Raw genomic sequence first — 18,016 nt, 5'->3', positions numbered from 1 at the left:
CATTTATGCTGTCTGTACATATTTAAGTTGTATTTCTCCACTTTTTTTTTTCTAAGTCTGTACAGACACTGCCCTTGCAAGCCACTAAATATGACAGTACAAACTGGTGTGCTGCCATGACACTATCCATTCCACTCTTCAGCTACGTACCATGAATAGCAGGCTTTCCCTGTATTAGATGAAAGACAAAGTTGTTTGTAATCCACAGAGCAGCAAGGAGAGGAATGCTCAAATGAGGAAAAATCTGTGCTGATAAAACATGAAATACCACAGAAGAGATGCTCTAGAGGAGCAGAATGACTTCCTCATATGACCACTTGCTTAAGAATTGGATATAATTGCTGCTTAAATTTTGCTGTAAGATCTAGGGAGGACTGGGATGGTTTCTGCCACCAAATCATTCCACGCCTAAACCCTTCCCAAGAAAAATTAACCCTGGGAGCAATAAATTCGTTTTGAAGATTTTTCATCTCTGTGAGTAAGCAAAGTCATATGGAAACATCATTATCAAACAACAGCAGAGCCGCGATTCCCTCAAAAGCAATGGTCCATTTTGTGTTTAATTCATGGAGGCCTTTCACTACATAAGTATGAGAAAAATGGAAATATCTCCGGCAAATTCATTCTGTGAAAACTTTAATGTCTCTCCCTTAATGGGTCATTTCTACAAAACAAGCGTTGTGGCCCCTCACAAGCAGGTTCACCCTTTGTAAAAACAATAATTTTGTGGGAGCCTCACATAGTAATCCTGGCAAGTAAACAATTTATTCTCCATTCTCAGCATCTTTACAAGGATACAAAGCTTTACAAAGATGTCAAGACGCATTCACCTTTAAACACTGATAGGTGGGAGGTGTCAGCTCCTGCCTCCTCCGGGTGGTCTTCCAGCTCCTCCACCTTGGTACCTTTTGCGTGCCGAAGTTCATATTACTTATGAATACAATCAGAGCTTGCTGCCAGAAAATCTGGGCTCGAGGAGGCAGATGCACAACTTCGTAACGCTGTGAGAACAGATAAGGATCTTAAGAGGACTATTATCTGTAAGCGGACTGTTATCTGAAGAAAGCCGACCACAAGAATAGCGTTGCTCAGAAAAAAATATTTATTGAGGCTGTAGTTGCTTGAGAATTGTTACCATTTCATCAGTAAAAGTTGTAACAAAACAAATATGTCATCCTTGTTCCCCAGTCACGAAATCTGGTCTGTGTTTCAGCCCTGGTCCCTCAGCTGGTTGCTCAGTTCCTGGAGTTCAGCGATCAAGTTGTCCATAGTTGTCACCTCATCAGCGATCTCACTGCAAATCTCATGGCTTCCTACATCTACAAAGCGTTGCTGTGTGACAGAGAGAAACGTTAGTTTAAACCACATTTAAAGTTCCTCTATTTCGGGGGAATGAGCTCAGGAGCCTCCCCACCACTACTCTGCTGCCTTTCATACCGTTAGCACTCACAGTTGTCTCCTCGTAGTCCACCACGTGACTAACAAACTGAAGGTGTGTCAAAGGGACCGAATCCCTGAGAGGAAGGGAAGGTTGGGTCTCTGCTCTGACTGCACTGCACACACTGCCTCCCGACTGCATGGAGTGCTATGGACTTTGCTGTGAAACTCAAAACTGAAACAACATCTCATACTGACAACTACAGCTTACCGATTCGCCTGCTGATAAAATACTAGCTGTGGATTTTAGTGGCCATCTTCTCAGTGTCTCATACTGTTGTGTCAAGTTCTCCAAAACCCAAATAAAACTTGTGCATTTGGTGTCAAGGCACGTGTGGGCTGAGATGTGCATCTGTGCATAATTATGTCATGTAATAGAAGACAAAATACTGAAACAATGAAAACAGTTTGTTCTTAAACTGAGACAATAACAAACACAAACAGCACCTAACTCAGAAGCAATCATAAAATTCACATCTTTAAAGGAAAACCAAGGGGAAGGTAGTCTGAAGCCTTGAGACACATAAGGTATGAATGAAGATAGACCAGAACAAGTTGCTATTGCAAGACCAGGATCTGTCACTTGAGCAATATGGAGGCTTTGAGAGATATTGCCCAAACATATGTTTCTCCCTTACTATGTAAAAGGGAAGTGAATCACACTTCATCTGTCATAAGAAGTCAACATGTAGAGACAAAAAACAAACCCAGAAAACAAAAGTTGTTGTGGAGTACATCTGTCATCGCTGTAACATCAAAACATAATGGAACAATACAGATATATATTTATATAAGTGCTTTAGAAGCCTGAACCAAAGTTGCCAGTGTGTTTCAGAACGTTTCTTGGTTCAGCGACAGGACTATCTTCCACAAAAATAGGAAGTTTCTGATACAAGAACAGAGGCTTTCAGCCCCCAAACCTCATGTGACAAAGAAGTTCGGTTCTTTCTGGCTAAAATAGAACAGAATGATATAATTATTTATTCTTTTTTCCCCATGCAGTTAAAGAGTTCTATTCAGATAGATGCAGCCTGGGGAGAGTTCATGCACCACTGCTCTTTGGGCTTGTGCCTCATGTTTTCCCGCAACAGTACCCACATTTCATGCATTTACAATACAGCTCCAGGACCTCTCTCCTGTTGGAAGACCCCACCTGACAGATCTGAATGACACATGGCGCCAAGGAGCAGAAGAGGGCCCACTGTGCTATACATCAGAGCATGCGACTGCCCAGACAGCTCTGTTCAGAAAGGAGCCTGTTAACAACACATTTTTCTAGGGGCAGCCTTTTGCAGAGTCTGGCTACGTTATGGGAGTGGCATTAAGCTGGGACTAGTTCCTCCAAGGTGGAAATCTAAGTAGAGGTGGGAAATCTGAGAAGCAGTGTTGTTTCACCAGTCTAAAACTTGCTAATATCATCTGCATGTCCTTACAACAGAATTTTGGACTGTAATTGTTTAAAACCTACTTTCACTGCTCCTTTATTCCTTCTGAAATTATAACAACCGAGTCAGCCCTTAGCCTTTTTTTTTGTGTGTTTTTCTCTCTTGAAAGAAAAAATTAACCACAAAGCAATCACACACTGATGAGGCAGCAACAGACGACTCTGTAGTTGAGTTTGAACACTCCTAAACACTTGCTGAACAGTTCATCTTGCAGAAGATGGCTGAGTTCTCAAACCACAATCAACACACTTTAGAAACTCAATTAGACTTCAGGTTAAAAATGACACATCAGAAAGTATGCAAACACAATTAAGTCATGCCAACGGCCTTATCCTTAACATGGCAGCTTTCTGCAAAATGACATAAAACTCAGAGACACCATTACCTGCCAACAACATAGAAGCACCTTCAGGAATTAAGAAAACAGTGCATTAGATTCAACTGTTCTTCATCTTTCAAGACTGTGTTATTGTAAGATAAACCACCAAAACATGTTTATATCATCTCTGTCAAGTAAACTTGTTTTTTCTACAGTCATCTTCAGGCTCCTTTTTTCTTTTTTTAATAATGTTGTGAATCACAACACAACATAAGAATTGTGACTTTTTTCACTACATTCCTATGACTTACATATGTTAGTATCTGTAAGCACAGTTAGTTATGGATCTCAACTAATGCCTGCTTTACATAGCTTTCTTAGGCTCTTATCCTTAAAATTGCAGGATTTAAAAGAAAGCAAAAGTACAGTTTAACACACTGGTGATGGATCAACACTTTGTAATCCAAGCACATGTTATAAAATTTACACTCTTGTAATTCCCATTTACAAAACCCCACACACAGCCAGGAAGAATAAGATGTTAAGTGCACTTTGAACAAAAACGTATCCTGTATCAGCCCTCAGTTAAAGAACGGCAGTGTCTCATGCTGTGAGATACGCTGTAAAATTAAGATAATAATGGTGGCAGAAACAGGCTCAGGTCTTTGTGTGACTGTCTGTGGAGGCACAAACAACAGCTAGAAAACAGAATGTAATTCAAATACAATAACTTTTTCCAAATAATTACTATCTGAATTGATAAAATATCCATAAAAACCCAATTAAATGAGTTTCTCCCTTAATAAATAACTGTGATGCAAAGTAGTCTGAACACATTTCTCTCCCTCTTACAAGCCATTCCTTCTCAGGCTGCTCCACTCCTCCCCATGATTACTCACACTAAGGGATAAGTCTTCAAAATGACTGATTTCTTCCAAACATTTCCGCCCAACACTAAATAAAATTCTAACTCAGTCTGAAAGATAGCACTGAAATTTTGTAACAGTAGGTTTATTTCAGTTAAATACTTGTGGGAAGAAGGTTAGTAAAAGTCTATGTACAACTGGAATCCTTAGAGTAGAGGTGAACACTTTTCTGATGATTCACCAAGACAGGAAGATATTATTTTGTCTTTAAATGACATAAAACTGAAAACTGGGTGCCAATAACTTAATAAAGATACGTAATTCAAACATTCCTACCTTTGCTTTGGATGACAAGCCACGTAAGTTAAGCCGAGCTGAAGAAAGTATCTGCAAAGCCTCCTGATGACTGGATTTGTTCTTACTGCATTTTATAGCCACTAGAATCCAAACACAGAGGAGAAGGACCCCAAAACAAAAACACATTACCTCAACAGTAATCCTTAAGCAACAGCAGTTGATTAAAAGTACTTTTTTATCAACTATAGTTAATGTTATACTTAATGTTTGAATGCAGTATTGCTTTTTGGGATATTCAAAAAGAATGCCAAGTACTTTTGGGAAAATTCCTCTAAAACCAGTAAGTCTATGACTGATAGAATTCTTCTTAAACACATACTATTGCACAGTTAGTAGTCTTATTGAGTAAAGCATACATACAACTACCTGCCTGGAGATGCTAGCATGGCATTGGCAAATCAAATGCCACAATTAGAGAACTGAAATGAATAACTGATGCATTTACACTTAACTATGAAATTACTGTAAGACCATGAAATACACTGGAAAACATTCAATTACCATTTTACCATTCATGTTTGCTGACATGCCTAACACAATTTCTACCTTACTCCAAGTTTGGAATGTTCTGTGTTAGAAGACTCCAAATAGTAGTAATAAACATAATGAACGAGGCAAAATTTTATTACTTTCCTTAATAAATGTTGTATTATCATGTACATTATTACAATGTACATTGTATTATCATGTACATTATCATGTATCATCACGTATAAGCACTTTTCAGGTAGGACATACCATGTGCAATCTCTATAGCTCCTTGTGCTACTTCCTTAAAAGCAGAAACATCTTTCTCCCAGTCATTTGATTGAATTTCACATTTATGTGCCTTAGTAAGACACTGCAGTGACTGCAAGGAAGGAAAGAAAGGAAGATCAGTATTCATGAAAACCAACTAGGAGACTGATTTAGTTTTAAATGGCTACAAATTTGGTGGTCAGTCAAGAAAATAAACATATCTTTACAGTGCTTGATATTCTGCAAGTTGAAGTAGCAATGGTAAGCACCAGCTGTAACACAGATGTTATTCACCAATACTGCATCTCAAGAATGACAGGCATATAAAGTAACATGTATCTCATTTTTATCTTTTAAAAATCCGTCTAGACTGATGGATGTGACCCATATTTGCTAAGGCATCATAATTGAATGCACATGAAAGGGAAAAATACTTGTACTCACACTGAATAGTAATTTTGTAGCTATTAAATGCAGAACTGAATACATGAAAAGCTTTCTTTCTATATATGTATTATTGGTTCGTACTTTACAGACACAACTATTAGTTGTCATACTGCACTGGTTCTCAGTGTAAATAAAATAAACTGAGAAAGTAAACAATATTACAGGAGGGTTCTCTATTAAGAAAAAGCATCTGACAAGGAGCAGGAAGATGCATGGAGAATAAAAGAAAACAATTGTTTTTTCTGGTGTGAGGACAAGAAAAAAATCCTTCAGTTCATCTCATTATTGTAACCTCTGTTAACTTTGGATAACAAGAGAACAAATCTAGTAACTCTGCACTAGAATTAGTACTTCAGTAGCCAGAAGAGGAAACGACCAGTTCATGAAGTTATATTTGAATGTAGGGAGGTTATAAATCGAACTGAAGTTAGGACATACAGCTACCCCAAAACAATAAGCATAGAGTATTCATAGAAAAATCTAAAACAATTTATTACATTTCTGAGCTTATTTCATAAACACCTACTTAACTAAACTAAAGCACATCAGCAAGAGAAAAAGGTAAGAAACAAATTAATTTTTGCTTTCTTATTTTGCTTTCTTTCTGTAGCGAAAGAAGTACGAGAGACAAATGCATGTGAAAAGATGCATGGCTTAGTTCAGTAACAACTCTTGAATCACTTATTTTTAAAAACTTTAAGTATTATCCAAAGGAAGAAGAAGTTGTCAGTGCAGTACATGTTCCAGAGCACAACAAAGCCTTCTGACTGCTGAACAAGGATGGATGAAATCTGAGGACTGTCAGCCCAGAAGCTTCTGCTTTCTCTCTCCCAGCAAGAGTTCCAACCACTACTGCCCAGGTGACTGAACTGCTCATGCCAAATGGCTGCAAGTGGTAGTAAAGGTGTCTAAAGTCAAATCAGAGCTGATTATTTCTTACTTGGAATAATGTAGGTTACAACTGTTGGTAACAGTAGGCAGCAGAAGGAAAAACTTCCAAGAGAACAGTTTTTACAGTAGCCTGATTTTAATCTTAATGTGTCTCAGTCAGAGCAACAAGCTAGGGCATTTTGTTGTCAGAGAGGGGAAAGAATTCAAAACTTTGTTGGTTCGTTGGTTGCACTTCTGGAACCTAAATTTATCCTGGAAGGAAAAGGCTATGATCTGGGGAAAGTTCAAGGAACAAAAAGTTTTCAGAATCCAAGTAAGCTTCTTAAAGGCTGGAAAGAGTCCTTGGTAGGAAAGGTATGGACTGGGTTTAGGGCAGCAAAGAAAGGAGTTCTCAATGAAGCGGCAAGTCCGCTACAAAAGTCAAGTACTTACAAAGTATAAGACTAAATATATTCCAGGTTAAAAACAAAAATTAATATTTTTCACTCCTAATGCCCATCTAACTGATTCAGCGTATATAAATCACTGCTGTAGACTCAAGTGATTCATGGTGTCAGATATGACAGCAGAACAGAAAGGTAAGCAAACAAACAAAAACCAACAACAACAAAATCTCTACAATAGCCAGACATTTGACATTAGACAGATATTATTTCAAATTAGGTTCTAGGGAAAACATGGGCTAGATATAATTAAATCTGAACTAAATAAGGTATTATGTTATGGAATAAAGTCAAACCCTACATTTGTAAGACAGAACACAATCCTATAATATATATATGATTATAATATATTTTCCCATTGCTCTGTCCTGTGATGCTACAAAATAGTAAATAATACCCTTTCAGAATCGATTGACCTTTTGAACAATAAAAATGGGTTGAAAACTGCAACAATATATCTGGAATTGTTCTACAGATAACTACATTCACTTAATAGCTGACACCACATGATACTTCTGGCAAATAAATATCCATGTTTTTCAAATTTAGATTTCATAATTTGATATCCAAGAAGATACCAGTGACTATATAGTGTATTTAAATTGATTTTTATATTTGCTTGTGCTGTGACTGTAGACCGTTCTGCTCTTTCATGATTCATCTCTGTGCATCACACTAGGAGACTTGGATATACATGGAAACATATCATAAGTATTTATAAACATGACTGCATTTTGTAGGGCAAGCTAGGCCGTATGTTCCATAACAAGTCTGATTAGGAAACTCAGTTAAAGTCATGTCTACTCCACAAATTGAAACCATGTTTATAAGTGGGTTAGTGAAAAATACTGTGATGTAACCAGATTCTGAAGTGATTACATTTATAGTATAGACAGAGCCTCTCCTAGTTTGCATGTCTGAGTAAGAATCTGTGGATATGTTACAGGATATTGCAGAGTCTGTATTTCTGAATTCTGAATAGGCCAAATCCCTTTTATTTTTCAGTAGTAAAGAAAAATTGGGGGGGGGGGGGGGGGGAGTGGGAAAGAAAGAAATGAAGTTATAATGGACTTGAGAAAGGACTAAACAAGGCATTTCACAGGGCGAAACCTGAAAAGAAACACACTGAACAAGGCCCAAATAATTCCAATTTTAACTGCAAAGACATACAACTTGTGGGCCCAACCATATGCGTAATAGACTTAACATCAAGTGACATGCAACCTTTGGGACAGACATTTTTGCCCTGGCCAAAGGCATACCCCGTTAGGAAACAAATACTGACTGCTGACCTGGTGTATTTTCAGCTTCAGTGAAGATCTGATAACCTGTAAATATCTTTGGAGTATGCAAGGCTATTTGAATTTTGGAAATTCAACACCAAATGCAAAGTACTTTCTAGCATACACAAAAGTAAACACTTGGAGCAGCACTGAGTGGTTAATTTTGGAAATGTACACATCTCAATGTTCTGGGAAGTGATAGGAAAAAAAGATGGAAGTTAACACAGCTAAACCACAAAGAGGTAATGAGGGATCCAACAGTTTAACATGTTAAGAATTACAATGCTATATTAATTCCATTTTAAGCTACGTAAGCACAAAGCGCTCTAATGCTGGAGACTGAGTAACAGATGTTCTTAATTTTTTTCTTTGTGGATCCAAAGAAGAATTTAGATGGCTTACAATGCCACTGGATCATGCCATTATGATTTTTTCTTTTTTTTTCCAGAAGGTACCATTATTTCTTTTCAGAATCCAAGATTTCTATTAAAAATAAAAATATAATATATCTATTAGATTGCTGCCAAGAAAAAATTCAGAATATGAATCCAGGACAATGAATGTGTATTGTGTTAGGATGCTTTACAACTAAACCTTGATAAAAGAGATAAATTTTTAAATTAAAAAATGATGTAAAATATCTTGCATTTGTTGGATAATAAAAATGCATGCTGCAGAAATATGAAAAACAAGATAAGCTTATTGAAACACTATAGCAAAACACATCTGGAACAATGGCATGTCTTATTATAGTACTTAACTTGCTGGAAAACAGAAAGTTTGTACAGTGTGTATCCATAGCATAGAAATCAGAATACATTCACCTTTTCCATATCTTCACTGCTATCATTCTGTCCATTTCCATAAAGTTGGGCATAAAGTCTCCAGATTTCCCCATCATTTGTCACCCGCGAAGTCACTCTCCCCAACAGCTCTTTCAGTTTCCCCTTCAATCCACTTGCTGCTTCTCCAGTGCGATCTGCTATTCCATCCACTGCTGCCCTGACCAGAATAGCCAAAACCTTAAATTAAAAGCAACAGGAAAAATGGTTTATTTCAACTCAAATCAACATAAGCATCAGTATAAAAAAACAAATGTAGCACCATATAGCAAATACAGTATTTATTAGGGGAATAAACCAACTAATTTAAACTTCATTTACAAGATTCTACGGTTGGAAAAGATAAGAGGGTGAAAGATCTAAGACACAAATGTCAGGTTACCCTGACAGGCCAGCGTGAAAGAGAATGGCACAGAAAATTATGGCAGCATTACAAAGATGTTTTCACCTTGTAATACGACTGTAAAAAGATCAGTAAACACTCTGAACAGAGTAATGAGGTAATGGAAGACACTGTTCTTCACAGGACCTCTGTGTTTAGTTGCCGTTATAGATATATACCAAATGAGATTGGAAACTGGAAAGCAACTCATGCTGCCCTGGAAATTCTGTTTAATGCATTTCCAATGAAGTCAGTCAGTTCAATGAAGCTTTTTACAAGCACTCATTTAATGACACTACTTTCTGAGTCACTGACTTGAGAATGTGGGCTCTGACCTGAAGAACTGAACACTTGCACCTGCTGGTGAACTGGATGGGAGCTGTGCTTTGCATGTATGAAATGTTGCAGTGTCCCAGAAACAGAAAAATAACAAATCTTTGTGTTTTGAAGAGGTGGACACTCAGAAGACAGTTTCACTGAACTTTAGTTCTCAGGAAAACTGAAACAAGCATGAAGGCACTGAATTAAATCAGAAGAAAATAAAACCCAAGTAAGCTGTGACTTACTGAGAGATACCTTTCTTGTGCAGCCCACAAGAGAGATCAACGAATAAAAATAAATGGAAGTCTCTTAATGCTGGCACTGATAAAAGGTAGGTAAAAAAAAACCACTCATTTCCCAACTTCAATGCTCCAGGATTTTTGTCCACAAATTCATATTTACTATAAAATCACATTAGTAGTAACGTTAATATTAATCAACCAATTTCAAGTCTAAAGCTGGTTTGTGAATAACCTCAAACCACACAAATATACTGCTGCACTAAAAGAAGTAGGGCAGAGGTGCATCCCTGTGAACCAAGACGTAGCTCATTGGCAGAAAGTAAAATAAAAATTAGCTCATCAAAGTATATTACACTTGAAATAAAAACATGTGAAGTTTAATAACTATGATACTTTGTTTTCCTAACACATCTTTTCTTAGAATTACTCAGTTAACACGTATCCTAAGAAATAATTACTGACTATGAAAAACAAACAAGAAAAACATCCTTATCAAATTGAAATAGTTGATAATGTTATGAAATAGATATCTATAACAGAAAGTAAAAAAGCAAAACAAAACAAAAAACCTACAATCACCCCACATATTTCCACAGTTTTTTTTCACAGGCACCAGAAACATCAGAACATCACCTAAATGCAACCCTCGTCCCCAAAACAAAACAGTGTATTCTTCGTAAATAAAGTTTTGAAAATAATATTGCATTTGTGTTTTAGAAAAGAAAGGAATAAAACCTATCATTAAATGAATCTGGTCTTGCTTAAATATTTGCTAGGGAAACACCAGAAAGCATTGATATTTCCATTATTATAACATAGAAGAGGTGTAAGAAGAAACATTAAACTGTGATCTGTTTTGAAAAGGAAGTAAATCTGGCCCTGAGGATTCATATATGTATGTATGACTTCTCAATCATTTTCTCAGTCTACAGTATCAGAATTGTTCTTCTAAATTGTGAAAGTTCAGGTATACATCACCTATAGTTATCAAGAGTTCTATAGACAATAATTTATTTATACATGAAAAAAGTTTCCCCAGTCAGTAGGATTTAGCAACTGAAAAGTAACTCTTATTCCCATAGAGTTCATTATTTGCTTTCTCTTTAATCATAATAATCTTTTTTCTTTTTTTAATTCAGCATACAAGCATTAGCATTACAGCAGTTAAAATAAAGCCAGGGTGAAACACCAAATTAAAGGGTCCATTAAATACTAATTAATGATTAACACTACTTGGCTGTGCCCTATTGTTAAATGAAGCTGTTTAGAATAGCAAGTGAATTGTGCTAATTGTCAAGAAGTATTAGCAGACCAACAGAGCTTTCTATTTTAGACACTAGGCTTAAATGTAAGATGTTAATTTATACCTTTGAGAGAGTTAAACTTCCATATGCACCGAACTAATGAAGCAATACTCTGCTGCCCAGGATCCTACACAAGTAGTACGGTTTGTTTCTTTTGCCTTTGTTAATAAACTATGCTACGCAGGATCAACCATGCAGAATATCTGTGTTTAATATGTCACACTTGTATTCTTCTTGCTCCTTTTCTTTTGTGAATGCTAAAGACCCCATCTGGGCATAGTAACAAATACAATTGTTTTTAAATGCTGAGGCTGGTATCAGTCTTATTTCAAAACTGTTCTCCAAGCTGTTCCATTCATATAAAAAAAATCACTTCATCCAACTACTTCTAGCTTAACTAATGCAAATAAAGATTGACAGCTCTCAATAAGAAAGGAACTCTCAGATATCAGATCCAAAATGACAACTCTGCAGTCACTGAGCTTTCCCCTGTGCCCTCCCAGTCCCCAAACGGAAGATTAATTATAAAGGACAAAGCATCAACTCTTGTTCTCTCTTCTCAGAATCCACCTGGAACACGCTCTTGCAGACTCTTATTAAAAACAGTCTGGCAATATGAACCACTGAAATGAAGACAATATTTGATGGAAAGAGTAACAGAAAAACTTTTTGTCAGTTTCTCAAGAATACGGAGCTGTGGAGAAACCACTTCTCCATACTTCTGAACTCTTTTTTATTTTTTTTTTCACAGTGCAGGACGGATATCTGGTTTCTGCAAGCAATGTAGCAAAACAGCTTTCCCACCTGCAAAACAACTTGGTTATTCACAGAACTTTCCAAGTAATAAATAAATAAATAAATAAAAAAGAAATACTCTTGGCTCTGAGAAAGGGCATGTGGTACAAAGCAATGTCATTAGCAGTTGCAGAAATCTCTCAGCTGTTTTTACAGCCTCTGACTAATAATTCAGAGGTTTAATTGACAGTTACAGCAGGTAAGGCTTTTTCATCAGGTATTTTTCAGTGACTGATCCTCCTCTGCTGAAGCTGCAAATAATTCAGCAGGTCTGTACAGTTTATTGCATAACAATAAAAGTGAAGTCTTTAAGTTATATTTCTCAGTAAGTTCATGAATAAAAAAAAAGTTAAAGAAATTCAAGGAATTTTAAGAACTAACAGGAAAGGAAGGTAAAAAAGCATGCTTTTAATATTATAATGGATTATGAGGAAAAGGGGACTTTTGAAAGTACTTCCTTTGCCATAATCTTTTATTGTATTGGTCATCATTTATATAAATAATGCTTAAGCTTTTCCTTATTAAATTTTGTCTGCAGAATCTGAACACACATACATTTGCTTTCATGATATCCCAATCTTAGAATCTTTGCCACAGCGATAACATTGTTATGAAATAATTACAATAACTTAAAAGTAAAAATTCTTAAAGTTCCTTTCTGAATTCAGAAATTTGGTGGAAAAAAAGAGAGCAATGACCCAACAGAAACCACACAGAAAGACAGAAATGCATTACTTTTAATAAAAGAAATCAGTGATTTACAAATATGATTGCTTTAACTGCACTAACCAAGGACATTTCAAATTATAAATTCAATTGCACACTCTTATTTGATGCATTATGAGTTCAAGAGGAAACCAGTTGAATAAGAGTATTTATGCACTTTCTTTCCAAATTCCAACCTTCTAGTTTACCACTATATAGCTTAATAGCCTCTCACTTAAAATCTATGACTACCATAAATAAGAAGTATAACCCAAGAGAAGACTGTGCCTGTGTTGCATGGAAATTGAAGTGCATGCTTCCACTTACTGAAGTCCCCGATTCTGCTTCATTAAAATACAATTGCACAAGAGAGTGACAACGTATCTCTACTTAGAAAAGGCTAGTTGACAAATGGGAGAGGTTCATAAATTGAGCTTAGTAAACAATCTCAACAGTTTTATGTGCTTCATTTTTGATGTTGCTTTGTTATGGAAACATTCTTCTCTTCCTTGTAAAGGCCACTGATTAAAGCCTTTCTAAAATTCCTTAATCAAGCTGAGCTTTTCCTTGGCCAACAGTAAAATACTTCTACGTGAGTAAAGTGTATTAGGAGTTATGCTGAGAGCCATAAAATGTATTGCGTAACACAAAGTTAAAAACAGGTTGTAACTAAAATATTGTGGTATACATAGCATATTTATAATTCTGGGTAAAAATAATAATGCAAGATTAAAAGTTTTAAGGGAACAAGATGAAAAAGTTATAGAGTAAAACCAGAAATTTACTGGAGGCAATATCCCCAAATACTTTAATACCCAACATAAAACTTGTCAGTAACCAATTTAATCGGAGCATGTATCATTTCCAAATATCTACAATGAGCAGAAACAGGATGTTTGATTCCTACTCAGACATCAATCAGAATAAAGATATAGTAGACCATCTCTAAAAATATTTTTAAATTAGCACATAAGAAAACAAGCCATCTCCCTGAGGCCTCCCAAGCCCATGAACAAATGACACGTTTCCACAACCATAACTAATCTGTTCCCTCTTCTCAACACTGAACTCAACCACCCAAGATTTACAAATGCTCCTTTAAATCATTTTATGGAATAAGAAGAGAGACATACCCCTGATTTCAAAGACCAGCTACAGCTGGATCCCCTCACCGTGGCACTACAGACAAAATCCCTAAGCGCTCATACGCAGTTCGCTGATAATTCTGCTGAAGGGACTCTCCAGGTTTCAGATGCACCTTGCTATTTTCACTGATTGCACAGTGAAACCTGCTTAGATCAGAATCCAGTTTTAGGCAAGGTAATATCTCATTAGCAACTGTTAAATAGGCTTTCTGGATTTTACCTAAAGCATTCATTTACAAACAGAGAAATTAACTGAACTAAAAGTGAAAGATGAGCAAATTGCTTCCAGTGTTTTCCTTTGTTCCACATTATTAAGAATCAATGTTCTAACTAACGCATTCAATCCATGAAACATAACTCATTTTTCAAGAGATCTTCTGTGGAATTTTCAGACACGTGGGAAAAGCTTGCCTTTTTGTAAGCTTAATAATGTATGCTGTTTTTGATACCATCATATGCAAGAACAATGTGGAAAGATGATGCCTTTTGTTTAGAAATAGACCTGAAAACTGCCAGTTTCATAGTTATCCTTCTGTAAAACCTGAGGCAGTCTGAGGATGAAAAGGCTTGCCTGTTCATTTTTATTTTAAATACTTAAGTCTTATAGTGCAGATAAAATAAAATGGCTTGGCTACATAACTTCACTGGTATGTGCACTATCATTACTGATACCAGTATCAGCAGTAATCTCTCTCTGTCTCACAAGAAAAAACATACAGAATGACTTAGCATGAAAACTTCCCCACCTGTGTGTCCTTGTACTTTTCTCTCAAGTCCATGAGCCGATGATAAGCTTTAATTGCTTCTGAAAACTCTCCAACATCTGTACTTGTGAGAAGATAATTCTCCCAAATCTGCCAGTGCTCATAGTTGCACTTGAGCGCTTCCTGGAGGGTTCGAAATGCTTTGATTCTAAATAAAAAAAGAAGAATGAATACAAATATATTAACAACAGCTGGCATTGCATCAACTAAAAGGCTGTCTATTTTTAAGAAAAACCTGTATAAAACCCAGTGTAAAAGTTAGAATGAATAATTTATGATATTGATACTTCCTCGTTTTCTCTTACCAATTACCTCCTGTCCTTACACTCCTCAGTATGCTGAAGTTATCTTTATGTCAGCTCTCAATTACATTTTGGCAAAGTTACATATTACATAACACAAAAACTTAGTAAAATCATGCCATCTAAATCAATTTTATTGTATTTTTTTTCTGAATTTTTAACTGGGGACCATGACTAAATAACCCCCAAACAGTGGCAGAATGCATTACAAAGAATTTGAAAAGCCAACTTCAGTATTTTTCTTTTCACAACTGAATTTGAAGCAAGTACAGAATGATACGGACCCATTTCATCATATAAACGCTACTTAAAAACAATAGCTTTTATTTTTTGCACATGGCAAATATAAGTTACTCACCACACAGAATCCCAGTGTTTTTAATTATCTTTTCTTACATTAGCTGGAAGCTATACTTACGTGCACTGTTTCCTTATGCTGCTAAATGCAGCTGTGACAGTGGCCCCCAAACACTATTAGTATCCTTCACCAAAGGTGCTGCTCTGCTGCTCACAGTAGACTATTTTATAGAGGCAGCACAAACCACTGTGGAATAAAAGTGACCAGAATATTTCATGAAAAGCCAGTGTCAAGTCAGGAAGCATCTTCTGTACGGTTTTTTCCATATGGATCCACTCTAGGCAACTCTTTACCATTCCCCACTCAAGGAGAGAGAAATGACATTTTCTGCTGAGTAAAATAAGGCAGTTTGGCCAAATCAAGTGTCCCAGCAGAAAGCTGCTGACATGCAGTTTACAGAGGTCATGACCTCCTGCAGTACATGTGGCCAATGCTGACAGAGGAGGCAGGAGGAGCTGTAGTACAACCTGCAGCATATGTCAGTATGGTATGTGTGCCCACTGTTCAAGCTTTATATGTATTGCCAAAAGTTTCAATAAATTTGAGATTTTAACAAAACCTCTGCTAGAGACACAGAATGATATGGTTCTTATGCTCTTAACAGATTGAAGCCTTCCAGCTGGGCTGTTGTGAAAAGCAGAGAAAGCACAAAGGAATAATATTCCTGAAATGAAAACCTGAAACAGAGTGAAAAATCTTTGAGGAGGTATGATAGAAATCTCTTCTTAATAAAGATCACATAAAGCTGGCTTATTACCAAAATTTGCCATTTGCTTGTGGTATCAATTAAGTTGCTAAAAGCACTTTCTCTGAAGAAAGACAACTCTGGGCAGCCTGGTCTGGTGGTTGCTGACCCAGCCTGTGGTGTGATGATCATTGTGGTCCTTTTCAACCCAGGCCATTCAATGATTCTATGAAAGAAACTGTTGGATGAGTTTCAAAATGAAGGTCCAGCGAAGTGTAAATATCCCAACCAGGAAAATAGAGCTAACTAATAAGTGGATCATGAAAAGTCTGGAATGGCTGGATCAGGGAAAATTCTAAGTGACAATCTATGAAAAGACTAACTACATAGACCCAAAGAGAGCTGAGTGATAGAGTTGAAGGAAAACAGGTCAATTGGAACAGTTGAGGCAAATTAGTCCACAGGCCAATAAAGTCCTCTATGTTCTGTGCTTAACATAACATATAAGAATGGAATATCTTATATCATATATCTTATATCTTATATAATGGAATATCTTATATCTTATATATCTTATATCAGTGCATCACCTGAACTAGTTCACATCCAAACCAGAGCCAGTAGACAGCACCAGTTACTTGGAAACTGGAAATCTTTCACCCAAATGGCAGAGGGGTAAAACCATTCTGCTTTAAGAAGCATGAGATCTAAATTTCAGAGACCTCCGAGCACTCAGAAAATTTTCTGACGAACTGAATAGTAAAGCCTGCTTTCATCACAATTTTTTTTTCTTCAGGAAATTCAGAATACAGAAAACTTGTGAACTCTTAAAAAGTAAAGAAAACCGAAACACAACAAACCCCCATTCATTTAGGAGTCAGCAACTTGTTTGCATACAGTCTTCAAAAAGACATTTACATTTTATATTTCTCTGTTATATGAGACTCTCTTAAGCCTTACCCAAATGCACAACTCTTGGGTGAGAGTGATACTGACTTAAGAGCCTGGCTGCAGCAAAATAAAGCAATTTGGGTATCTTTGCTCCCCCCCCCCCCCCCCCTCCCCTTTTCTCAGTCTTCTCCTTCACCATATATTTTTTGTTGGTTAGCAGGTTTGAACTATAAAAATCTAAGCTTTTGCCACTACTTGCCCCCTCCAAAACAGATCATACAACAAAAATCCTCTGCTCTCCAATTGGATTAAACTAAATCACGCAGTCTTTATCTGCAAATGATTACACAGTAAGTTTGGCAATGCTACTGCACGGCAAATACAGGCTACACTTCTCTATTAGCATATAATGCTGACTTTACGCATACTTCTCTCCCACATGATTAATGGGAAAAACAAGCTCAAAAGTTACCCTCCTTTACCATTTTAGATAAAATATCAAATAGTTCACAATTTTTTAATGCATTTCTCATGCTAAATCACAAGTAGATTCACAATTATAAGATCAAATTGAAACCAATCTCTCATTAGTTTTATCAACCTCATAGTTGATGAACAGGCAGAAAAGCAATTTGGATTTTATGTACATACTTATTTTATGTATAAGCCAATAACACTTAGCACTTAATTTATCCTTTTGAACTTTATGGGGAAAAAAAAGAAGAAAAAAGAGGAGCAATCTACTACATTCACTCTTAAGAAGCAGCAGCTTTCAGTGAGGAGAGATATTTTGAACTAAGTCATCTTATTTTTATAATCATCTTTTATGTCATCTTATTTTTACGAGGCTACAGATAAATTAAAAAAGGAGACAGTATGATTTAATCCCTCATTCTCTTAAAGCAGAGCTGAAGATGTGAGGAACTACTGAAAAGGTAAAACAAGTTATTGATTTCTACAACTCTTTCTAGTCTTAAGCAGTCATTTAACCTTCACTTTCTCCTCCTTCCTGTTCCATTTACATCTTGAATCATTCACTGAACTTATTCACAAT

General features: G+C 36.3%; 1 protein-coding gene across 2 annotated transcripts in view; it reads right to left on the bottom strand.

The window, feature by feature from the left end:
- Positions 1–621: 621 nt before the first annotated feature.
- Positions 622–18,016, bottom strand: part of TTC27 (tetratricopeptide repeat domain 27) — a 95,040-nt gene continuing 77,645 nt past the window's right edge. For both annotated transcript variants that reach the window (XM_072333146.1, XM_072333145.1), the window contains exons 16-20: positions 14,709–14,874; positions 9,051–9,248; positions 5,163–5,274; positions 4,404–4,504; positions 622–1,332 (exon numbers count right to left, since the gene is read on the bottom strand). In XM_072333146.1, the coding sequence (XP_072189247.1) occupies positions 1,210–1,332; positions 4,404–4,504; positions 5,163–5,274; positions 9,051–9,248; positions 14,709–14,874 (700 nt within the window). In that variant the 3' untranslated portion in view covers positions 622–1,209. The remainder of the gene's footprint in view (positions 1,333–4,403; positions 4,505–5,162; positions 5,275–9,050; positions 9,249–14,708; positions 14,875–18,016) is intronic.

Source organism: Excalfactoria chinensis, chromosome 3, assembly GCF_039878825.1.
Source record: "Excalfactoria chinensis isolate bCotChi1 chromosome 3, bCotChi1.hap2, whole genome shotgun sequence".
Taxonomy (NCBI): Eukaryota; Metazoa; Chordata; class Aves; order Galliformes; family Phasianidae; genus Excalfactoria; species Excalfactoria chinensis.
The sequence above is the reverse complement of the archived record's forward strand: the minus strand, read 5'-3'. Positions and strand labels throughout refer to the sequence as shown.